At 32.7% G+C, this 26,270-nt stretch overlaps 1 protein-coding gene across 1 annotated transcript; it reads left to right on the plus strand.

Annotated features, from left to right (window-relative positions):
* Positions 1–619: 619 nt before the first annotated feature.
* LOC144844420 (cyclin-dependent kinase-like 4) lies at positions 620–25,950 on the plus strand. Its single transcript, XM_078701320.1, has 12 exons — positions 620–650; positions 1,191–1,487; positions 6,110–6,310; positions 12,451–12,645; positions 15,535–15,713; positions 16,078–16,190; positions 16,643–16,782; positions 19,578–19,787; positions 20,005–20,127; positions 21,737–21,972; positions 22,438–22,670; positions 23,039–25,950. Exons 3-12 carry the CDS (start codon positions 6,137–6,139, stop codon positions 23,179–23,181), a joined length of 1,746 nt encoding a protein of 581 aa, XP_078557446.1. The 5' UTR covers positions 620–650; positions 1,191–1,487; positions 6,110–6,136; the 3' UTR covers positions 23,182–25,950.
* Positions 25,951–26,270: the final 320 nt, after the last annotated feature.

Raw genomic sequence — 26,270 nt, forward strand, 5'->3', positions numbered from 1 at the left:
TAACAATACTGTTAGGAATCCTTGTGCCAATGTTTTACTATATTTATGTTTTTTTACGATATTGAAAGAGCGCCGTCGAGTTGATTTATTTAGTCTAGCCCGATTAATTTTCCCAAAGAATGCAATGGAGTGCTATGTAATACCAGGAAAGAGTGAAATTTAAATTTAATTTCACTCTAACCTGATAAGACCAAGTTTACCATTAAAATTTGCGTTAAAAGTAAAAACAAATGGTATTAGAATAAACCCGGAATGTTACACTTGTACCAATTGAAACAGTTGAACGGTTGAATACGAAATGAAACGTCCCTAAAAACACAATGTATTATTACATAGTACAATACGTATACTAAATATCCGTCGGCTTTATTGATGTTTACAATGAATAGTTTGAAAGAAAAATCCAAATCATTTATCAGTACTTTTTGTATTATAATACCAATCAGCATGCAACACGCGCCAATTCACAACACACATTGATTACTGTTGCCCAGGCAACACACGAAAAGAGCTTGGCTGAATATGCATGACCTCGGAATCCGATGGTGATGACCTGAATGTGTGTACTGTATATATCGTCGTGTGTGTTGGTTTGCAGTTGTTCTAGCTAGCCGTGGTGTGGGTACGAAGTTTTTCTTAAGTTTTTACTGGTAAATACTTTTTGCATTTGTTTGTTTCGGTATGTAAGTTGATTACTCTTTTGTATAGAATCACTTATATAAAGTACAAACTTTTCTAGGCTATGCCAATTCTAATTATTAAGTTCTGTTTTATGGTAAGTTTGTTGTGATCGTCAGCTGGCTTTTTTTGGGGTTCGCGATTTTTTAAGCAGTTGCTCCGCGCCCAGGCTAGGCAGGCAGTGTTTTTGTTGGGGGAGTGCATTGTCATTGAGCCTGCAGATTGAGCACTCTTTTCCAACACTGACAACTCTTGTTTTTTTCAAGCTTCAGATGTTGTCATGTATATTATTATAATTATGTATAAACTCCATAGGCCTAGCATCAATACCAATCCATATTTAGTCACATCACACTTTTTTTTGTCAAACTAGGCCTAGTTTGATAGACAGAGCTTTAACCGTAAAATAACATCATTTATGATATTAACTACTTGCGTTATAAGCAACACTTAAAGTATAACAGTATACTGTAAGTACACTTGTTAATTTAATACATTTTTTTATGTGACAGGAAATCAGCTGAAAGAAACGAATCAATAATTCAGTCTTAAAGAATATATTGGATTTAATATTACAAAATTCAATCAATTCGACATCTTAAATTTTATCTGAACAAGAATGAACACAAAGAACAGCTGTCAAGATATTTGATGTCTCAATTATGTAGATCATTTCAGTTTCCAGTATTTTTTTCCTGAGCATTCTGAAACTTTTTTTCTCTGAGTATTGACCGCAAATATGTGGGAAATAGAATGCCAAGGAATTTGGAGACTTGACTTCAGTTAAAATAGAAGATCATTGCAATTTGGTAGGTAAGAATTTGAATTATTTATGGAGATTTTTTTACTTCTTTCAATTGAAATTGAATTGTAATTTTTTACTGTACAGTTGGATTAATGTTTGTTACAAACAAAATGATACAGTAGTGTCATACAGTATGTGGTTGACAACTCAGTGGTGGCTTTCTATAGATTGGGATGTACTTTTATGATCATAGCATATTTTTCTCTCCCATGGCCTGGTTACATTTATATTAATAATTTATCGGCATTTGTTGTTTTTAGAAATACTGTATGTTGGAATATGATCATAAGTGATATAATATATTGTACTGTAAATTATATAAACATTTTCAGTGTCATAAATTATAAATTTATAAAAATTATCTTGGCAATAAACTTTGTAAGAAAAAAATATAATTAAATTGTTAAGAGATAAGATAAGTGATCATTTGATCTGCAAGTACTACTTTGGAAAATTTATCTTTGAAATCTTATAAAAATAACATTTAAAAAATGTACAAAAAAGGAGAATATTTTTTTTTATCATAATAAAAAAATATGCATTATTATCTAGTTTAAAGTTATTCTGTATGGAATTATAACAAAGAAATGTGGTTTACTCTGAGATTGCGATTATGATTTTTCATTGAATTGTGTTCTGACTTTTATATTGTTGGATAAAGTAAAAAGATTCCAAAGATGGCATGTCATTTATTAGTACCTTTGGATGTTATTATCGCACTCCACTATCAAAAAGACAAGAAAGCAGCTGAAGTTTGGCATAGATGTCAAAACTCAAGATCAGCAATGGAAAACTGTCAGTATTCATTTAGAAAGGATGTTAAATAAAAAATTAAGTTGCCAGACACAGACACCAGGCTTTGCCTTTGAAGGCGAGCGAGTGCTCAGCTAACACACTCCTTGAGGAGTGCGATTTACAACACACTTAAATTTCTACACACCAAAATACAAACAGCACACCTACAGCTAGCATCCCTGAATGTATGAGGAATGTAATTTGTAGCAATAATTTTCAAAAGACAAGACATGAGACACTATCTGTCTGTCTACACTATCAAAGTTTATGTGACAACAAAATGTGATGTGCCCATAGATATGATGATGTTATATCACTACCATATTTTAGCACATCAAATACTTTTTTTGTCAAACTACTGTAGTTTGATAGTGTAGACAGAGCTTTAAGTTTTTAAATTGTTTTTTAAAAGGGACTTTACTTTACACTAACTACAGTTACTGTTTAGTTATCACATGAACATGTAAATGTTTAGTCGCCATTTACACACCTCGGAACGCTTTTCAATCATGCAAATTGAATGATTCTCAATATTTTTACTGAATGCAACCATTAAAAAAATATAAACAACTGTTTACAGTAGACATAATTTTTTATTTTAAAATGCATGCAACTCCAAAAGTTGATGATGGAATAAATATAAAACTAACATTTTTATTTGGCCTTAACTCTGGTTTTATTTTTAGCATTTAAGCAGATGTCCATTTATTGACAAAATACAGACAGCATTACCAGATGATAACAATTCAATTAATATTCATGAAAGTAATAATTGTCTCTGGGGGAGCTCTAAATAACAAATGGTTAGCATGGCAACTGCCAGGCACTTTTCAGCTGCTAAAATGTGCATGGACATGAGCTAGTAAAAATCGTCATTTCTATGCATGCTTTAACTATTTAATCAGGGAATATTTTAGCCATTGTTGTATTGTAGTAGCTACAGCAAATGCTAATAAAACTGCCCAATGCTCCACATTAATTGGTTATAGCAAAAATGCAGTATAAACTATGTTTCTTACCTAGATCGATCACCAATTATTGCTAATCAGTAGGCCTACTGTTGACCATCATAAACATTAATCATAATTTCTGAATTACTTACAGTATGTTTTATAGTATGTTTTTTAACTACTGTACATGACATACTGTACTGGGTACAATAAATTACAAATTCTGATGATGCCAATTGCAACTGTATTACAAAACAACCTGTTGATTTACCTCACAGTCCTTTATGGTGCATAAAATCACTGATGAAAAAAAAAAACTTTATGGTTCAAGAGACAACTCATTATGAAAAATATTCTGATCAAAATAAGACTTGAAAAGTAATAAGTGCTTGGAAAACAAACAAAAATAAATCAGTAATTGTAACTGTATGCTCAGTATAAACCAAAAACAATGTACAGTAAATGGCCAAAGTATTGTCATTTTCTTCCTAGAGTATAGTACTGTGTAAGCTAAATCATACAGTATGTTTTTGTGTGTGAGTAACAGTGAATATTTTAACTGGTCTTTAAGAAAAGTGTGTTGACTTCAATAAAACATTGGCACATGCAGTGTTTCATGATCTTTGAATTATGTCGTCTGCTTTTGATTGTTATTTCATTCAACAAAACACTTAAAATCTAGAAAACTACCTGTGTACCAACAAATTAAATTGTGTTTTTGTTATTATCACCTGATCATTTCTGATTTATGGTGAATGTTAATAACCTCAATACAATATTAATGATTAATGTTTGCAGGGTTTGTACGTAAATGTTTACATTTTGATAAGTAGTAACAGTATGTCCTGTTTGGACATGACATAGTCATTTTGAACTTGATTTAAGCTTCAGAAATTCAAGTAAATATTATCTTTGATAAATATTTGAATATACTTCTTGGCAATAGTACTGTATATCCTCTAGTATAATCAACCACCAACATCCTTTCCCTTCCATAGAACACAAAATTGGGGAGGGGGAGGGGAGACTATACCCAGAGAAAACCTGGTTCAGGAAAAAAATGATTGGTAAGCATTTCTTGTAAAAACTCATCTGAACTGGCTAGAGAGAGGCCTACTGTACATCAGACCAAAAGTCAATGCTGGGACTAAACCCCCCGGGGATATACATGTTTGTGAAATCACATAAGAAGTGGGTGGGGTTAAACCTGAAATGGGTTTATACCCAAGGATATACAGTGAATTTAGTAACTGTATTCCTCTCTGCAGAGAGTTTATATAGTAAATACTCTGTAGCAAGTCAATAGCCTACTGTATGTATAGAATCATCAAATAGTAATCCATCAAATGAAGTGACATTGTAAATGTACTTAAATGTGTTTGCCTACCTGGATATTAGATAATAAACTGTACAATAGTAAATATTTTTATTGAAATTTTGGTTTTTTATACTTAGGAAATTTGCCAAGGATTTCAATAAGGCCAAAAAAAACCCCACCTTACAGTATGTTGGCGTATAACCTGACCGATCCTAAAAATACAACATATCCTAGATAGTTTTCTAAAATTAAGACCATTTAACATTCTTAAAAAACTGAATAAAAGTGAATGATTACAGTGGTTGAGTTTTTTCTTTTATTCTTTTTGTTTGTATAATATAATAATTATATTTTTTTATTGGCCTAAGCAAAATCATTCACTATCATCAAGGTGGCAATCCTACAGGAAAAACATAAAAGTTGAATTTTTTTTATAAGAGAAAATCCTGACATCTGACTGGGTGTAAATAAAATGGTATTGAAATGCTGTAATCGCTCACAATTCCATGCTCAAAACAAGCAAACCTTTTTTGTTATTTTATCAATTTTCCACCTCATGTGAAGTGGAAGTTTACATAACATGCACTAAAGGTGATGTAAACATTATGTCACACATCCTCTTATGCTGCAATTGAATGTTAATATAACATTCATGGACTTTTATCCACCAATATAATAGAGAGTGCTGCCACTGCCAGAGGCCATTTCTTTCATTTCGTAACAAGATATTCATCTTCAGATAGGTATTTCAGTACCTGAGTAGACTTAACTAGGCCAGGTCAGCATTTTTTCTTCTCAGGTAATTTCCACCTGTGGGGCTTGGAATCAGCATTTGGCCTACCAGACAGGTTCTTGGAAAACTTCAGAGAGGCCCTTTCTTGTCCAATTAGCTTTTATCTCCTTGACGCATACACTCTGTTAAAGCATAAGAAAGGGTATCCAGCAGTGAGTCTCTATTTTTCTACTATGGTAGTCCCATCATGTTGGCTTTTAATATGGAAAAAATAAACAATGGCTATATAGCACTCGTTATTGTCGGCTTTTCTTTAAAATTAGACGGTCTTGCGTAGCTAGACTAAAATAATTCTATGATTCTAGACAGGTAATTTAAGGTTCTGTTTTATTAGCATATTATTCAAACCTTGTCATGTACTGTACTGCAGAGCCTGTGTCTCTATCAGTCAAGGAATTTTAGGTGATCATTAGTAAGTTTGGAATGATGTTTTAAACTATTTATTGCAAATTCAATGTTTTTTAAAACTTGATTTCATAGATTTTAGGAATATTTGAGATTAAAAGTTAAATTTTAACTGAAAACAGTACTTTTTTTTCAGTATTTCATGAATGGTGATACTGTAATTTATAATTACGTGGAGCTCTCATTTTGTGTACAAACATCTTTATAAAAGATGTAACAGAAATTTTTAAAAAACACCAAGTTTTTTTTCCTTTGTCAGATTGGGTCAAGTATGATGAATGTTATAATATATAGTATTATTGTACTGTACTGTAGTTTGATTGTTGTGTATTTTTTGTGAACATTTGTATTATTCTCTTCCATAGTTACCAGTTTGATTCTCCAAAGGCGTCATGAATATGGAGAAATACGAAAACTTGGGTCTAGTCGGAGAAGGGAGTTATGGAATGGTGCTAAAATGTAAACACAAAGAAACAAACCAAACCGTCGCTATCAAGAAATTTCTTGAAAGTGAAGACGATAAAATGGTGAAAAAAATTGCCATGAGAGAAGTTAGGATGTTAAAGGTATGTTGTTTATAATGTTTTAGTGCATTACAGTACATTGCGATCGTTAGTAGTAATTACGATCCTAAAGCTATTGTAACCATTCACACATGATTATGATAAGTGAGCTCAATCTCAATTTGTCACTTGTTAATGTTACGTGATTTAATCTCTGAGTCCAAGAACAGAATCTGATTCGCAGTCATACAAAATGAGGCACATATTTCTTTGAATGATTTATTTTTATCTCATACATGTACAAACAGTAGGATTATATAAATGAACCTTTCTTGCTTGTTCTTAGCAAAACCACCAAATTACATCCAATGATGTGTTGATTGATCTTAAAATGAAAGGGTGTCATTAAATCCTTGCACTGAAAACCTTTAGGACAACAAAGTGTCCCTTTAATATGAGTTGGTCTTTTGTTAAATGTATATTGCCAGCCCCTTGGGTATCATTTCATGATAAAGTGTCCCCTTAATAGGAGTGTCCCCTGCATGGGGGTGACCTTTTGTAAAACAGATACAGTATTGTCCACCTCTATCTAGTTTTTTTCATGGGAATCTTTCTCATTAAAGGTATTCTGCTGTAGTGGTGCGTGACAATTGTTGAATTCTTGAAAATAGGAGCTGGTCCTATGATTCGTGCATGTGTTTTCTAGGCAGTGTATTTAAATACAGTATAATGTAAAATTGTGGGGGTGGATAGAGTGGCATTTGTATCTAGCATGCTTGAACTATAAATAGATTTTATCAAATTATGTGGGTGTAAATAGGGGGTTAAAGCCATTGGGTCACATGCTTAAGTTGTCTACTAAAGCAGCAAGATATTATAGTGTTGTTTGAATTAGGATCTCAGTGTTTCTATTCAATCGCACTGTAGGATTTACAGTACATACAGTAATTGTTCTGTGAATACATTTTACTTAAATGCCTACTTAAATAGTTTAGTCTCTCAGTTGCTGATTGACTACTATCTGTTATTATCACAATTATCTTTACGGTATTTATCTTGCTTGATATGTAGATGATAAGAGTATTTTCTTAATGTAGTGGAGCTGTAGCTTGGTGGTTAACGTGCTTGCCGGTTATTACGTGCTTGCCTTCCAATGTCAACGTCCAGGGTTCTGACCTAGTGCCAGGGTTGTAACTTACGACTCTTTCAACTCCACTCCCTAAGCCTCAAATGAGACTTAGTTTATAAGCACGATCATTATAAAATAGTTTATCTATCATGTAATTGGCGCGTTTGTGCTTGCTGTTGGATGCATTTCGTAGTGATGATACTAGTTCAATGGTGTCATTATTTATCAATTTTGCCATTTTTACCATGAACATGTTAGTTGTTACATTCAAAGCAAACCTGTACTTTGAAGCAACTTTGTTGATATGTGAATGTGTTTCAACATTCATTGCATAATGAAAAGAAGATACACAAATGCAACATATTAAAATTAATTAAGTCTTTTTATTATTCTGGTATTTTTTTGAATACCACATTTGATAATATAGTAGAATACTGTATAGACACCTCTAGCTATTTCACTGGACAAACAAAAGCCTAACAATCAAGTGATAATATAACTTCAAAAGTTATCAACCAAGTATAATAATTGAAATGTATTCTCAGGATGCCGTACCCGACAATGCAATCTCCATGGTTATTCCTTATTATATTATTTTTATCCCTGGGCAATACAATCTAAAAATAACACTGACCTCTGTATAACAATTTACCTCTTAATTTTTATAATATTTAATCAATCTATAAATACAATACAGGTAGCCTAGGCTAGCCTAAGGTCCATCGGCTACTCTGTCCCAAAAGACTGGCTACTCTTTTCAGTTTATTCAGGTGGTTTTTTTTCCTAGAGCGAAAATAATCAATATTTGTTCATATTGCAAGAACTGCAGTCTTGTTGCTTTCATCTGCCACCATCAAAGCTGAAGGTTTACTACTGAATATTAATAATAATTTTACCCCCAGCGTACTGTATCACAAACGAACTTTCTCATTGTTGCTAGGCAGTCTATGACCTTTCATGTAATAGTTCATTGGTACAAAAATTGCACTAAAAAAAAACCCCAGATTGTCAGAATGGAGGCGTGTACAGTGGTAAGTCCTACTGACAGTAGCTACCATGATTTATTTGAGGCATTATGATACTGCTGGCGTCAAAAATGACAATCTCACTCAATTGGCATTCTTAAAACGGGTAATTTATCAGGCACCCTAGTAAACTCTAGTATTTTTACAGTGAATAAAATGAAGTTACTTGCATGATCCTAATATTACATTAGTATTAATTCAGCTGGAAAAACTGTGACTTAATGTCCCATCCGAAGGACGAGACAATGAGAGTACAGTATCTTATTCTTGCCTAAGAATACAAACAAGGCAGTACAGACCTATCTCGATGTCATTTCTTCTCATATTTTTATCTGATTCTCCTTTTATTGTTTAAGTAGCTTATTATTGTCGACCTAACCCTTGTACAATATAATACAGTGCACTTAAAAATATTTAGATTCTACAGTTGTTCCGTAGATTCGTAAATATTTGATCAACCAATTTCATATTAATTTAGTTTTTATTATAATTATTATCCTTCCCACGCTTGTCTGTAGTGTACATAGACTAGACTGTTATTATGTCAACTACTTAACCTAGATTTGAGCATCTCAATAAACATACAAAACAGTGAGGTCAATATTAGGGTAGTAGTACAGACACTGCAGCCAATGTTACTGTCATCTTTAGGACTAAATTACTTTAAATTTTACTTCACGATTTATATACAATGGTTGTTTCATTCCTTTTATAGGATCTGAAATAGAAATAATAGTAGTCTTGTTCTAATAGTAAACTGAATAAGACTAGTAGCACTTCAATGAGATGTGTACCAAATCTCAGATGACAGCTAATGTTTACCCTCAATGTTTGCCTACTTAGCAATAATAATACATTTACTTATTCACTGATCTATTGTGTAATAATGCGTCTGCTTGTAAATTTGTTAGACAGAGGCTGTGAAGCTTATAAATGGCCTCGGTGCCTCGATCTTAAAGTCAATTGCGTATCAGCAAACTGACATGATAATGACTAGAAGTCATATTTTAGACTGTTAGTTGAAAATTTGTCCACTGAAACTGGTTTGAGAACAGGTCAACAGATTCAATTGGTGCCTATTATTCATTTTTTTTTCATGATTGGTTTTTTTTTATGTCTTGTTCAGAAAGAAAAAACATATATTTGCATTGAGTTTTGGCTATCTAGACCATTTGATAATAATAAAGGCTCACTCACTCCATGGTTCTGGTGGTACAGTAGAACGAGTCTTCTCGGGTAAGGACTATAAACCATAGGTCCAGTGTACACATCTAGCTCATGTGCACTAGAACCTAGTACAGTACATCTTTTGAGACGAGTAGGGGGTTATCCCGGTGTACATAGTACACACATAGCCACTGATCATAACTGGGCCCTCTGGGAGACCAGTCTCCGACTGATAAGGTTTCCCAGTATAAATCAAATATTTCAATTCAATTCAAAATGTGGTATTAATATGTAGCAGTTGGCTATGCTACAGTACACTGGTGAAAAATGTTCCCGGGACTGATTTCTGTTGGCAAGAAAAACAAAAGCATTCTAGGAAAAACGTTTTGAAATGTTGTTGCTCTAATCTAAATCTAAAAGTCAAGTTCTTCATATTCATTCCATGTTGGACAATTTCAAAAGCTACAGTTAGTAGGCCTACTGTAACTTTTTTAAAAGGAATATGAACTAAAGCTTGTCTAATAATATTTTAGTATAGGTACAGTAGCTTCAAACAAATGAGCTACTGTACAGTTATAGATTTTGCTGTTTGTGTTGTTGTTGTGTGGCTTGCACATTATTGATTTTGGTTGTTTTAATAAAGAGTGGTGGAGCTTCTTTTAATGGCTTATTGTTATTGTTATGAACACCTACTATAGTATAATGCACCCTCCTTAGTAACAGTTCTTTTGTCATCAATTAATACTATTTAGTCTATTCACCTTTGAATTTTATGGCAATAGCTTCATATAGAATTATACGAACATTAAAATATATTTAGTTCAATCCCTTTAAAAGAGCACACCAGGTTAAATATACTGTATAATCTGATATAATTCTTGCTATAAAAAGCATTTAACAAAAAATGTTTTTTTTTAACGTGATTACATTGTGAGATTGTTGTGTAATGCATTTAATGCAGGCATTTATAATGGACTACAGACAACAACCTGTAATGTGCGCCATCTATTTATTTAATAAAAGTTTATAGTGTTATAAAACAAAAATATGATTATTTGAACAGTATTTATGGAGAATATTATTATCGAACGTCAACAGTCAATTTTTAAACTAATGAAAATATCCTTCGTATTCAACTCAAAACCTCACAAAAATATATTAATAAAATTGTATAAAATGACATTGAAAAAACTTTTATTGTAGCTCAATGAACATTGACATTGACTTTGCACGTATTATGGTTTTTCGTCATTTTTAACCTTCCTTTTGACAGTAGCTAGTGTCATTTTTTAAGAAATTAAAACATTACTGTATCATTTTTGATCAATATTTTTTTTTTTTATTTATATTTTAATTAAATTTGACATTTTTAAAATGCATTTTAGCCTTGAATATTTGTTATATTTAATATTACCTATATTTATATGTACCTGTAGTATCAGGTTATTTTAGAATTTAAAACATTAATATATTTTTAAAATTTATTTTAATCAATCATTTTAAAAACAAATTTATTTTTTAATTTAATTTCTTTGAGGACTATTTTTATATTAATAATTAGAGTTTTCAACAATTCTTTTGATCTACAGTAGTATCTTTGTTAAAAGTAAGACATTAAGCATTATTTATTTTAATTAATATTTAACATCTTACATATTAATTTAAAAAAGAGTTAAGTTTTGAATGTCTTTTTTTCTTCATCACATTCTATTTTTATGTAATTTGTAAATTACAATTTTAAAATCGTATAAAGTAATGTTCATGTGTGTTTGTGTCAGATAGAATGTATTGGTTAAATATGTAATATAAGAATATTAATAATAGGTTGGTACAGTACAGTTGTTTATTTCATCACCATTTTTTTCATGGTGCTTAGGTAGATGAAAGGTCACCACTTTTAGCACCTTTTGAAAATGCAGGAGGCCCAATGTACTGTCCTAAGGGATTTGTGTCATGCTCTACATGCTGTATACCATACATACTAATATAATGTGAAACAAAATACAGTACATTTTTTGATCTAAGAGGATATTGATAGAAGGAATAAGAATTATTTGTTGATATATTTTTGTATATTTGTTAAATTTATCATAAATTAAATTTTAATTTTAATCAAATATAATATACGGTAAATTTTAATAAATATTTATAAATTTATCAAAATTAACCCTTAGGTTTACTTTACCATACAGAATTGGTAACCTACTTAAAGTAACTTTGTATACTAACTTTTATACTAATTTGTCATTTGGATGGTAAGCTGACTTTAGTCCCAAAACCATTGGGATAATTAATTATATTTCTTTACTAGCTGTTTGGCTAGTAAAGCTACCAGTTGGCGCACCAGACAGCTGTTCTGAGCAGATAATCATGGCAGATAGCTCCTCAAACATGTCACTTTCTTCTGTGAGTAGTTAAAGTGCGAGGGGTTTGCAAGTGACCAGTTGAATGCGCCTATAGTATTTTCAAACATATTTATTTACTTGACAAGTATAAAGTTTATGGCATTATTTTGGGCAAGAAAAATAGTAGGGCTAGTAGAATATGCAGTACATACAGTATAAATGGGCTAGTGAGAACAAATACATAGTTAACTTTTATACTAAAATAGTATGTTTTATTTCTGTTTATGATCAAGTACAATGATTAAGGATTATCTTGTAAAAATGTTTCCATATTTGATCTTGATTTACTTAATGTTATATGAAAATATATAAATGCCAATTATGTTTGCCCTTAACAACAAAGCGTTATCTAACAAGAAAGTGTTATCTAAAACAAAGGGTTACCTAACAATAAAGCGTTAAATCTAAAACAACAAGTGTTATCTAACAATAATGCGTTACTGTATCTAACAATCAAATAAATTTTGTTTTTTTCAGCAATTACGGCATGAAAATCTAGTGAACTTAATTGAAGTTTTTCGACGTAAAAAACGTTTATATTTAGTCTTTGAATTTGTTGATCATACCGTCCTTGATGAGTTAGAAAGATACCCAACTGGTCTTGATGAGATAATGGTTAAAAAGTGTTTATGGCAGATTTTAAAAGGAATTGATTTTTGTCACAATCATAATGTAAGTATAAATTCCTACTGTAAGTATATTATGCTTTTTTAACGACATTCAACAAAAGACAAAAAAAATATATCAGGTATTACTGTTTACTGTGCTTACAGTTTTTAAAGAAAAGCTGGAAAGTGCATTTTCAAATAAACCACTTGAAAGAATGTGTGGTGTTTATGAAAACTATCACTATCAGGCTACTTTATTGTGAACCCATATTCATACTTTACTGTACAGTTTTTAATTTTATCTCATTGTGTGCAATAAAAGAATACCATTCCCTCCTTTGGGACACCCCTATTCAGGGATATTCCTTATAAGGAAAAAGAACAAACAAGTGGAATATTAATATTATTTATTAAGATATATAATTTTTTAACATTACAGCCAATCCCTATTTAGGACATACCCCTTAAAAAATGGATGTCAAGGTCTCCTCTTAATAAGGGTTACTGTAGTTATGTTCTTAATTATGTAAATTTAATTAAACACCATTCTGTTAATTGAAAAATTAAGTAATTCTTTCTATAGTATCATGTACAGTGATTGTGATTACCCTTACAGTTTGACCAGATTGTCCATCTTTTGACACAAAAGAGTACATCTTGACCTTGTTGACAAAAAAACATTAATAAATAATTAACTGTATAAAGATTCACAAACACAACCCTTTGAACTATTGTTGTTTTTTAATTATACTTGTTCTTTTCAATGCTGTAAATTATTTATTTATTAAGTTGCGTTAAACAAGCCTACTACCAGAAACACAAAGACAGACTTGTACGTTGTGAGGCTTATTAAAATTGTTAATAATAATCTTAATACATTACTTTACACCACACATTTAAACATAATTATTGACATACTGTTAAAGTTAATTTACTACAATACACAGTATACATTTTAATACAGTACAACCATTTGACTAGTAGTCCCAGGGGGCCTGGGTTATGAAATTTGTAGAAATTTATGTGGTGGGATTATACTTGAATTGCAGTAATAATGACATTTAAAATTTATTTTTCAACTTTGCACACATTTATTTAATGCAATGTATCATTATCTTTGTATTTGAGTCAGCGTTCTCCCTCTTCCAAGGGGTTACTACCTGTCTCTCGTTCCAGGCTGCTACACCATCTCTCCACTTCTTCCTGTCTTGCGCATCATGTTCACTCCAAACCATCACTTCCTCTTTCTTTCTTTACCATATCTTTACATGTCACCTTTGGCCATCCTCTTTCTCTTCTACCTCCAACTTCTAAATGCCAAGATCTCTTCTTTGGTTCATCTTCATGTACAGTAAGCCTGCTAGCATTGCCACTCATTTGATGTTGATCAGTGTGCGACCAAAAAGTGCTACTGTCAATTGGTCTATTGTTCGTATGATTATGAAGCATTTTAACATACTTGTGAAATTGGTACAAAAGCTTTTAAAGTGAATTATGATATCTTCCTTAATTAAAGGTTTTGTTTCAATAAATTGTTCTCTTCCTTATAATTTTTTTTTTTGGTTTGAGAAAAAGATAAATGTAGTGTTTGGTTACAACACTTGGGTGATTCCATTTTCAGTGTATTGCCTAAAGAAATAGAGTGGACACCATCAATACTATTACGCCCTTAGCTACATAACAAAAACCCTGTGTGGTCCGTTGCTGTCAGCCAACACCAATTCAAACTAATAAATGTATCGCTAAACACCAAGCAAACCAATTCCTTTTGTTTGTTAGAGAAAGGAAATTAAATAAAATGAAATTGTAATAGTATATTGCTACTGCATATATCCTGGGGGTATAGGAGCAGTGAAGGTACACTCACACCCACAGATGTATTTATTTTTAGACTTAGACGATGACATATTTTTGTTGTCATGCTGAGAAAGCTACAACAGTGAGATGTTATTGACCATGGCTGAAGTGTGTTTCTCTAATAAAATCTATTGATGAAAAGTAACTGAAGAGTTTGCTATAATTGAAAGTAAATTTTATCGACTTAATTAAAAGATCAAACACGTTCTTTTGATGTTATCTGGCTCTAGTTGGCCAAGCGGAAAGCGATTCTGAAGTATTAATTTGAATTGTGTTCTTTAATTGCATTGATAACTGAAACGTATGACAGCCACAGGTACAAACACAATCATTTTTGTTTGTCATACATAACTACGTCACCATATTTTTCAAAGATCCTGTGTGGCCCTTAATTAATTATAGCCATGCTTTTAAATTAGTTGAAACGATTTATAACATATTCATGACTATGATTAGCTAATAATACTATGTCAGTATTATTTTTAAAAATCTTGTCTGGTTTGCTCTGTATCAAACATGATGAAGATAATGATATTGATATACAACCTGAAAACATGCCAAAGAAAATAGTATACCTGGAATTGGTGTGGTAAAATTCAGTAGACATTTTGGGAGGCGAATACTTTAACGGTTTTCACCTGTGACACTAATGTCCTATGCTACAGTGTACTGTAGATGATTTCTTTAACATTTCCGGTTTTGGTTTGTTTGTATTATTGAATAAAAATAGAAATTCAAGAAAAGGTTCATTAGATCTTTATAATACTGAACAGTAATAAAACATATTTATAATTCCACCTACAGTAGATAGTTATTAGTTATTGCACTGTATTATTAATAATAATGTTAGTCTCTGTACTAATGAAAATGTCCTTATTTCAACAAAGGTATTGTTCATCCGTGTTATTATTACATTTCTAAACCGCTGTATTTATACACATACAATTATAAAAAAAAGAAGCATTATTTATGGAAAGAAATATCATATATGAAGTAAATCACTTTACTGAGATGAAATAATTACTTAAACAAAATATGGCCAGGTACACCGAAAAAAAACCAAAATTATTAAATTCATTTTGATCTGTTTCTTTAGATTATTCATCGAGATATAAAACCAGAAAATATTCTCGTTTCAAAGTCTGGTGTTGTCAAATTATGTGATTTTGGGTTTGCACGGACATTAGCAGCTCCCGGTGAAGTTTATACGGATTATGTAGCTACTAGGTGGTATCGGTCACCGGAACTTTTGGTTGGAGACACAAAATATGGAAAGTAAGTTTTGATGAAAGTTCTACATGAATGTTCAAATTCTAGCTTTCAGATTGACTAAAGCTCTGTCTACACTATCAAACTTTATGTGATAAAAACATGTGATGTGCCATATATGGACATGATGATTTCATATCACTACCATATTTAGGCATATCACTGCCATATTTGGGTACATCACACTTTTTTGTCAAACTAGTTTAACAGTGTAGTACAGGGCTTAATCAATTTATATGTCTGATGATATTGATAAGTAATATTGTTTGAACAAATATGATTAATTAATTACATATTGATTGATTTGTATTGATTGATTAGTATCTTAAATGATTATTATATTGATATGATTCATTTTTTGATAATCTAGAGCGGTAGATATTTGGGCTGTGGGGTGTTTGCAAGCCGAGATGCTAACTGGTGAGCCTCTGTTTCCAGGCGATAGTGATATTGATCAGTTATTCCACATTATTAAATGTTTTGGTAAGCTAATTTAAATTACATTTTGTTATGAATAGTGTTTATTAATTGTATAGAAACATAGATAAAAATAAACATTATTTGTCAATTTAGAAAATACATGAAATTATCTTCCTTGACAAGATCAGATTTGGAACATCCCTATTCAGGAGTTAAAACAAGGACCAGTCTCTATTCAGGGAACACTTAATAGAATTTCATCTGTATTACAATAAAATCAAAATTACATTGAAAATGAATAATTAATTAGTTAGTAAATTAATTAAAATAGCATTCACACGATTATACACTTGGTAGTCATATATGCAATGCTTACTTATTCCAGAGTCCTGAGTTCAAATCCTGACTGACTCAATCAAACCATTGTATATCGCTATCCCATAATAACCTTTTCTTACCTTGACAACTTCATGTATTTTGTATTTCACAATCATTGTCATTTTATATTTTTGTAGGCAATTTAACAAATAGACATAAAGAAGTGTTTTTGAAGAATCCTCTTTTTGTTGGTATGCGAATACCAGAAGTAAAGACGATGGAACCACTAGAAAAAAGGTTTCCCAAGTTGTCATCTTTATCTATTAGTATTATGAAGGTAATATATTTTATTTGTCTATTTCGTGCCTAGCTTACCTGGATAAACCGACAATAGCCAGTGCTCTTCAGAGGGAGGGCTTAGATACAAAAGAACACCCATGTATCATAATGGACTAGTCCACAACAGCGTCCTCCTTAAGCCCCTTTCTCACAGAGCTGTGTGCCAGGAATATTGCGGGAATACCATTACCATGCCGGTATGGTTTTCTGTGCGAACGGGTCGTCTTGGCATCATGCCGGCATCATGCCGGCATCGACATGACCTGCTTTAGACCTAGTAATATTCTAGGGATATTCCCCGCAATGCCAGACGGGCATTCTGTGAGAACGTAACACCGTTATATTCCGGGGTTCCCCGTCGAGGCTTTGACACCTTGCGTGGTCAAGTGTATCACTTTGGTGCCGATTCAATTCAATTAACAATAATAATGTCGAACTGGAGGGATAATGAGATAAGAGAGCTGCTTAAAATAAGGGGACAAGAAGAAATTTGTAGCATAATCTATAGGCCTAGGCCATAGCTCTTTGTTGCAGGTGCCTGACCTTTCGTCGCCTTGTAAATTGTAGGCCTACAGCCTTCTAAGGTGTTTTACAGATTGCCGATGACGGCTAATTAATTGCTGTACCTGTATAATATATGCACAATATACTGTACATAGCATGTATTGCATAAATATGCTATAAAGGAAGATAAATAATCTGTAACTTAACATTCGCCGCCATATCGCTAGACAAAAATAATAACAATAAAGGACGCCCTAAATAATTATTTTGTCAGAGACTTTTTATTGGCCGAATATGCCCGACTCCTTTCTCACAGAAAGCCGGTATATACCGGTTATATTTCCGGCACGATAGTCCGATGAGAATGGGTATATGCCGGTAACGATACCGGCACGACGCCAGCACTGTACCGGTATATTGCAGGCACATCTGTGCGAAAGGGGCTTTAGTCAAGTAAGCGGAAAATGATGACAGTGTTACAGTTGAACTTTCGTATCTAAGTCCTCCCTCTGGAGAGCATAGGCTATTGTCGGCTTATCAAGGTAAGCTAGCACTCACAGACTACTAACAGCACTATTTTGTAATTTATATTTTTTTATTGTGTAATTTATATTTTCTTTACAGTGACTTGTTTTATTTTACATTCCTTTGATTCCCAATGTTTTTATCTCAAATATTTATCTTGTCTCATACAGTATGTCACAAAACATTTTCTACTTTATCATTGTACTGTGACAATATTTGTGTAACATTGTGGTATGCACTTTTTAAGTATAGGGACAATGAGACATGTTTTTTAATGAAATAAAACATGTATGCAAATATGTTTCACTCAAATGTTTCACTGTAAGTGGTACTTGACTAGTTCACACACTTGTTGAAAGAGAACCTTTTAAAAATGCTATTCACATAACCACTTATCTACTCATACACTATACCTATTACCATAGGCTCAATGGGTTGTTACTTTCCTATAAGAGTACCCTGAAACCTATTATAATTGGAGATTCAGAGTGGAGTTGTAACTAAAGATACTCACATATCGATCACAGGATCGTTGGTTTAAATAAATTGATTTCTCGGGACATAAAACAAAGACTTGTAAATAAGACTTTGTTTGTGTACAGAATCTTGTGTATCTGTTTAGTGAACAGGCGCTGGCAAATCAAATTGGGTGCCAATGTTTCGTTTTCACATGGCCAAGTGCATATCGATTGGCACATAGCAGTGTAGAGCATCGTGAAAATGAAACATTGATGTTTGATTTGCCGGACCGGAACTCCGCTGGAACAGGTGTAAAAGACCCTTTAGAGAACAGTGAATGAAATCACCGTTATCCTTGGAAATACAGTACTGTATGCCTAAAAAAATACACCTGCGTTATGTCGCAGTGATGACACAGGGCGTCTTACCTCCGGTGTATTACTCTGATATGGTTCGGATCAGCTTAAGCTTGCATAGTACAGAGTTAACCATGATACGTGTGAACACATACCTGGCCAAACATGACAACCTAGTTTTGTCTATGAATGTGTTATATGTCCTTCAACTGGTTATTACTCTGCATCTAATCATTTCAATTCTCAATAGAATATAATTATTTCCGTTTTTAAAAAAACTACAATCTTTGATTGATTTTTGTATTATTCTATTTTTTTATAGTAATGAATATTTCTTAGTAATGTTTAAATACAATACAGGTGTTTCTATTATATACTTTTTTGTATCGTTTATTCATCTTACTATTCTGACCTTATGATACCGAGATTTACTTACTCTGTATTGAGATGATAAATTCTGATCCAATAAAATCTCAGAGTTTTTTGCTTGTGGTTTTTTTTTCTCGCAATTTACCTTGACAGCAGGTGTCTCTTTCACTGCAATACAGGTGTATATTAAAGCATTTCTGTGGTCTGTTCAATACGCCCTGGATATGGATTCTCAATCTCTCCCCCACCCCCTCTCTACACATTATTAATAATTGGTCAGATGTTTTGCCCTACTCCGATGTAATTAGTACTCTATACTGAGTACACTGAGAACACCTGCGGAAAAAATCTAGCTATCAGTGTAAGCTTGGTGGTCTAGAGATATGAACGGCAGGCTAGTGATCTGGAGGTCTTGGGTTTGAGTTCCACCCGAGAATTTGTTATTGCAAGTGTTCTCAATGTACTTAGTATAGAGTTTACGTCAGAGTAGGGCAAAACATCTGACCAATTACTCAACTCCCTGACACAATTTCATTGTTAATAAATTATTAATAAATTAAAATCCTTTATATCTGAGCAGAGTAGTCTGCAACTGGAGCCAGACAATAGGCCTACCTGCAACCAGCTACTGAAGCATGAGTTTTTCAAGAAGGATGGGTTCTCTGAACGTTATCCAGCTGAGTTACGGGCTAAAATTCAGAAAGAGATGCACGAAAATCCGTTACTACGAGAAGGTCATAGCGGTGGTCACAGTGCCGATGAGAAGAAGAAACCAAAGAGAAGTAAAAAAGTAAATAAGCTGTTTATCATTAAATTGAGTGAATTTATGTTTTTGCATACAAAAGTAGGAGCAGTTAACAATGTTTTGTCCCTCAAAAAACAAGAAAATGACGATTAATATAGTAAAAGTGACTACTGTTTTCAATTATACATTCAAAGGAGTGGCTCTACTGTAATTAAACATAGTGTCCTACTGTATAACTATAACAAGAGTTTGTTTTCTGTAGCATGATGCCTTTCAAGAAAAGCATCGTAAAAAACATGCTGACACGGAGAAAACAAGAAAGATGTCTGTAGATACTGTTGTTGTGGAAGACCGGCAAACAAAGTCTTCTCCCGAGAAATTAAAGGTGAGAACTAATTCAGATAAACGCCATAGTTGGCAGCCAGTGACATGGGGGAGAAGAATGTTGTTGAAAAGGTTTATCATCTTAAGTCCACAGTGCCATGAGCGCTTTAGCAGATATGGCGCTATATAAATCTTCATTATTATACAGATATTGCCTGCTTAGAGGTGAAATATAAGATTTGACATCCCCGAGGGAATGATATTATGTTCGAGGGAATATATATATCCCGAAGCGGCAGCTGAGGGATATATAATTCCCCGAGAACATAATATCATCCCGAGGGGATGTTAAATCTTATATTTTACCGATATAAAAGGCGATATCTGTTATATTATATAGCCAAGAACAAGTCTGCTGGGTTGGGTGAAGCTAGGCTAGGCCTCCTATTCTATAGTATTTGTATTGTATGTAAACAAGCCTCCTGCCTAGAAAGACACCTTACCTTGCGAAGAATAATATACAGATAATTACTAATTAATGATTCCTTGGCAATAAAATATTCACTTAGGCCTAGGTCGTTTAAATTAACAGAAGAATTTCCATCAATAAGCCTATTAATAATAATATTATAATCAGGTAGGCCGAATAAACAATTCATCGTCTTCTCTCGCGAGGAGCCGAATCTCCGGATGTTCAGCGCGTACTAGTTACTAGGTTACTACCGTGAGTATTGACCAATCACAAACGGTGTTTCATCACATTTAGGGAGGACTAATAACAAATGAGGGCGCTATGTATGCATAGTTTAAATAGTTTAGATGAATAATTTCTTCAAGCAAGCTGCGTGGCGCCACGGTGGAAGCGTTGTCTTGCGATGGAGTGACAATTCCACCCGAGTTCAAATCCAGTAGATGACTTTTGTTTATTTATCGGCAAACGCGAGTGTTGCCACACGAAAATTACACAGTCAATATCATCGAACTCGAGAATGTATATGTTTAATGACAGGGGACACGATAATTACGCGAAAATTAATCGGTCAATATCATCGTTCTCGAGGATATATACGATTTACGATCCTCGCAGCGGTAGTCATGTGACGCAGTTTCAACCAATCACGTTCACGTATTTACATAGGCTATGTAATATCATCAAATAATGAGTGTTTATGGATTAAATGGAGAGAATAAGGATTCTCTCAAATTCACATACAGTATATTATTTACCTACCTACTGGTAAAGAAAACTTGTATTCAATTAATACGCTGCTTTCATCTTGGAATCAATGCCGAAGGGTAGAAGCACGCAGCTCAAAAGGCAGCACTCTCTGACAATTTTTTATAACACAACATATAATAGAACAATTAGATAGAACTATTTTACCATGCAATATAACTAACATTGAATGTCATGTGATACAAAATTAACCAATTAAGTAGCAATGATTATTAGTTGTACATTCTAATAAAAAAGTGATTTATGCACAGATCAACACATCAAAATATCTATTTTTTCTGCTGATGTTATGCTTATTCACCTAATTTTCAAATAAAAAATGTATATTGAACAGTTTTTACTGGTGAAAAATGTACTCAGTACAGTAAAATATATTAAGTAGTAGAATATACAATGTATTTTTATCTAATTTTAAAAATGTTTCTTTATTTAGGAGGTTAATATGAGTGAGTCACAGAATGATCGCAAGTCCAGTACAACTCTCCACCTGAATGGCACCAATTCCACCAGCAACAACAAGGGAGGTTCTCCCATCCCACCAATTAGTCACAATGGTCCCACCAACCATGTATCGCAAGGACCTAGCCTAGCAACAGTCAATACACTGAGTATGGGCTCTGTGTCACGAGGAGTTTCCTATTCTAACAGTACTGGACCACCTCCATTGAGGTAAGTTTTCTCAAGTATAAGGTGGTGCAGGGTGTGACGTTGGATTACTGATCGTGAGGAGACATTAGATCAGGACACAATTTTGCGCTGATTACTATCTGCATTATTATGGGAGTATGTTTCCATACGCGTTTGAAAAAAAAAAATGGCCGGGGTAATAATCAGCTTAGAAGTATTGTGCAATAAGCGCTATATAAGAACGAATATTATTATATTGTTTGCTTTTGTGTATGACTTCACTTTTTAATCTTATATGACAATATACGTTTTACCATAAAAAATCATTGTAAAAGTTTTGTGCACATTTAGTAATTATGATCTCTTCAAATTCCTACACATCAGTTGATATTCCCCTTCAAATTCCTTTTTCCTGTACATCTTATTCATATTCTACCTTATACCTATGTTATATTTTTCGACCTACTGTAATAATATACTTAAAATAACTAACTGTTTTTATTTTAGGATAAATGAAAAGTTGAAGAAGCCCAACAACAACTCTGTGTACAAGAAATCTCCAGCAGGAGTAACACACCATAGTACCAGCATGACCACACAAGTACAGACAGAGAAAAGCGCCCTCCATGAGAAAACTATGCAGCTAGAAAAAATTCCCTTTGGTCAGCGCAAGAAGGGTAACTCGTCACCACGCCAAGATAATTATACGCACTTGCCAAACCTAAAGGGCGCTGAAACATGTAAGTTTGTTTTCATTTTAAGTTTTAATTAAACCTTTTGACGTTGAAAAGTATTATCGACGTTCCAATCAATATGCTTTGATCGTCCTCAAGAGTGAGAACTTTATATCAAGATTTGATTTCTCCATGCAAACCTTCAAACAATATATTGTTTATTTGTTATATCATTCTTTTTCTTGGCCCCTGTGTTCCTTTAGAATTGTGTGCCTATATCTATCCGTCAGACAACTTACTCATTTTAAGGCAGCTTTAAACGCTTTTTAATTTGTATTTTTCTGGCATTTTCAATGTTAAGCACATTGATGTTTTCTCTTAATACACTGTATAAACCTAAATTATAATTAACTCCCTTGTTTTCCACTACACAGACAAACCAGAGAAGAAAGCCAAACCAAGTAAAAGCCAACACGCCACCACAATGCCTTCCATAGCCTTGATGGACCAACGCCATGATAGCAGATCACCTAATGCCTCAGATGAAAGATATAAGTCAAACCTTCCGGCGGTTTAGAATCATCCATCCCACTGAACAGATAACACAATCCTCATTTAACTGTGCTACATTGTATTAAATGTACATACTTACTAAATAATGTTGTTGTTTACTATTTGTTGTGAAATTTATGTACATTATATATTTTTTAATACGACGTTTTATTTATCTATATGGCTAGAACAAGAAGAATAACATGAATGTTAGGGTTTTACAATAATGTTATCGTTAGTTAGATAGTATCCCCAACCCCCCACCCCAGCTCTTTATCCCCCAATTATTTAATTCATCCCTATACAGTATTATTTTTAGGTGCATACTTCGACATTCTGGATTCATACAATAGAGTTAAGTGTTAAAAATACAAAGGTAATATAACTTGGAATATGGACTTGAGGTTCATGTTCCTGAGAGAGTTAAGTGATTGTTTCTAATAGTGGAAGCTATTAAGAGGAGTACCTTGATTGATGGATGGCACGAAGACAAGAACAAATTGATAAACTAATGATAAGCATTTCAGATTTAGCAATTGTGTGTCAGAAAGAGACCAAAATGATAAAAGTATAGAAGAAAACTATGTGAATGATTGAGGGAAATAGAAAGTAGTAGATAGATTGTATGGTAGCATGAAATCACTAGGGAGCTATGAATTTGCAACGGTCGATGATCAAAGTACCTCATACTTATTCAATGTGCGTATGCAAGGATTTTAGAACACGTTTCCCAGCTTCCCATCTCAACACAAATTTTGATGGATTATATGTCCAATTTATGACCGACGACACATCAATTGACCTGACTTAGGTAGGTCATCGCAAATTGAAAGTTCCCTATTAAATGTCTGTAGCTCATCATAAATAAGACAATTTTACTTTTTAAAATTGTGAAAACCATTATTTTGGTTTTTTTCTTATGATGTGAAGAAATTAGTTTTTTGAATATTTAAAATAAATTTGCAATTTTACATTGATATTGATATATTTACGTGTGACATGTACACATTGGGTTATTTCTAGAATTTATTTTTGGCAATACTTTATATGTAATATGTATTTTTTTTTTGTATTTTGTACAATTTGTTGTAATACTGGAATAGCCTAAACAATTCCTACTATAAAAATAGGGAAGGGAAGAATATTCATACAATGTACTATTGTGAAACTTTTCTACAACAAAAATGTGTTCTGTTTGTTTGAATGAACTTAATATTTACACACAGTGTGATTTAATGCAAGCAATGAATTTACTAGCATATTATTTTTGCGCAATATTTTTTATTCTGTAGTCAGCTGGAATTTTGTTACTTTACAGAAATTTATAATTGCAGTCATGTAGTATGTACACGTTGGTTTGAAAATCATTAGTAACATTGGGGTTAGATATTGACATTCAATGTTCCTCCGCTAAGGGTCACATTATGTCCTGACCTAGGTCACATGTTCGAAGGGTCACATGACCTGATGGTTCTATGAACTGCCCGTTGTGTATTCTGATTGCTGTTAGGATATGACTAAATTATGTCTTGCAATGATTTTATCTTTATAATCCCTTAAACATTTATTATTTAGGATAAATGATTGTTTTCAAAATTGCATTCTGTTCTGTAGAATACACTTGAGACACCTGTTGTATTATGTTTATTAATGATTATTGAAATATATACCACCTGCAGTAAATGAAACAATAAAAGAGTATGGCTCATCATAGGGAAACTGTTATTGGATGGATGGGGTATTTAAACAGGGTTTGTTTGTGAAAGTTATACTATCGCGCTTGTACAGCATATGAACAAGTTAAGCTAAAAATAACACGGAAGTTGTATTAATACAATTAATCTTATGGCATATCATTAACATGTGTAATGATGAAATACATTACAAATAAACATGTACAGACGTGTTGGCGCTCTTTATTTTTATTCGCAACAAATTCTGATTGATGTGTGTATGGGCATTTATAATGAAACCTATATCTCCATAATGTGTGCAATTTTGTTATAACCGTAGTTATTTTAGATTTGTGTGACAAGCTTTGTATAAATATTCTAAGCTTCATGATTTATGGCTGAACATTTTGTAATTGCAGTACAAGTAGTGTCTAATTATTAAAAGGTTGATTAATTTATCATATTAATGGATTGACAATTAGGGGGGTTAAAGGCATTATATATGCTAGCTCATTTTTTAAACAAGTTATCCTTAGACTAATAATTATTATAGGCACTTAAAGCAACCAAATTAAGAGAATTTACAAAAACAATTTGATTGCAGTTTTTTTGTAATGAAAAGTATTATGGAAACCTTTTACAATTTATTTTTAAATACCTACAAAATAAATAATTGCTTAAAAATATATGGAGCTATCATGAAATGGAAAAACCTGTATTTTAGACTACTGCTTGCTTGTGTTGCAAAAGAAATTCAACATCTACAGTAAATACACACCCTCTATTGAGGGGACACTTTCCTATGAAACGAGATTGAGGGGAAATATATATTTTAACACTTTGGCAACCAGGGATAAGGGGACATCTCTATTAAGAGGACACTCGATTGTGGTACTGTAGTTTTTAAAAACAATATCACACACAACATTGAATCTATTTTTATTTATATTACTTACAAAAGATGTTTGAAATCCTATATTTTATTTTTGCACCAAGGTTTTATTTTATATGAGCTAAATATGTAAATAAAATATGTATTTTCTTTTCTGATAAACTAGGAGTTAAGGTAAGGAATATCCTATGTATATGTAATTGAAAATATCCACCTGGTTTAATAAATGCAAATGAATGAAATTTCATGTGACTGGTTGTTATTCATTTAGGCAAACATACTGTTTTTTTGAGAGGCCATATGTTTTAGAGTGCCGCAAACGGTATGGGCTAAATCAATTTTTTTATTAAACCTTATTTATAGAGGTGGGTAACCCTAAACAGAAAGATGTACTGGGTTCTTTAAAGTGCACATGAGCCAGATGTGTACACTGGACCTACGATTTATAATCCTTATCCGAGAGGACTTGTTCTAACACCAAAACCATAGAGCAAGTGAGGCTCAAACCCTTGCCGATATTATGGTACGGTTCCACTGCCTTAACCGCTT

The sequence above is a fragment of the Antedon bifida genome, chromosome 6 (genome assembly GCF_963402885.1).
Source record: "Antedon bifida chromosome 6, ecAntBifi1.1, whole genome shotgun sequence".
In the NCBI taxonomy this organism is placed as follows: Eukaryota; Metazoa; Echinodermata; class Crinoidea; order Comatulida; family Antedonidae; genus Antedon; species Antedon bifida.

Excerpts from the sequence above, each read along its gene's own strand:
- LOC144844420 (XM_078701320.1), top strand. The coding sequence starts at position 6,137 with ATGAATATGGAGAAATACGAAAACTTGGGTCTAGTCGGAGAAGGGAGT. Across the intron at positions 15,714-16,077 it reads GGAGACACAAAATATGGAAA|AGCGGTAGATATTTGGGCTG; the intron begins GTAAGTTTTGAT and ends TTGATAATCTAG. Across the intron at positions 22,671-23,038 it reads CCTAAAGGGCGCTGAAACAT|ACAAACCAGAGAAGAAAGCC; the intron begins GTAAGTTTGTTT and ends TCCACTACACAG.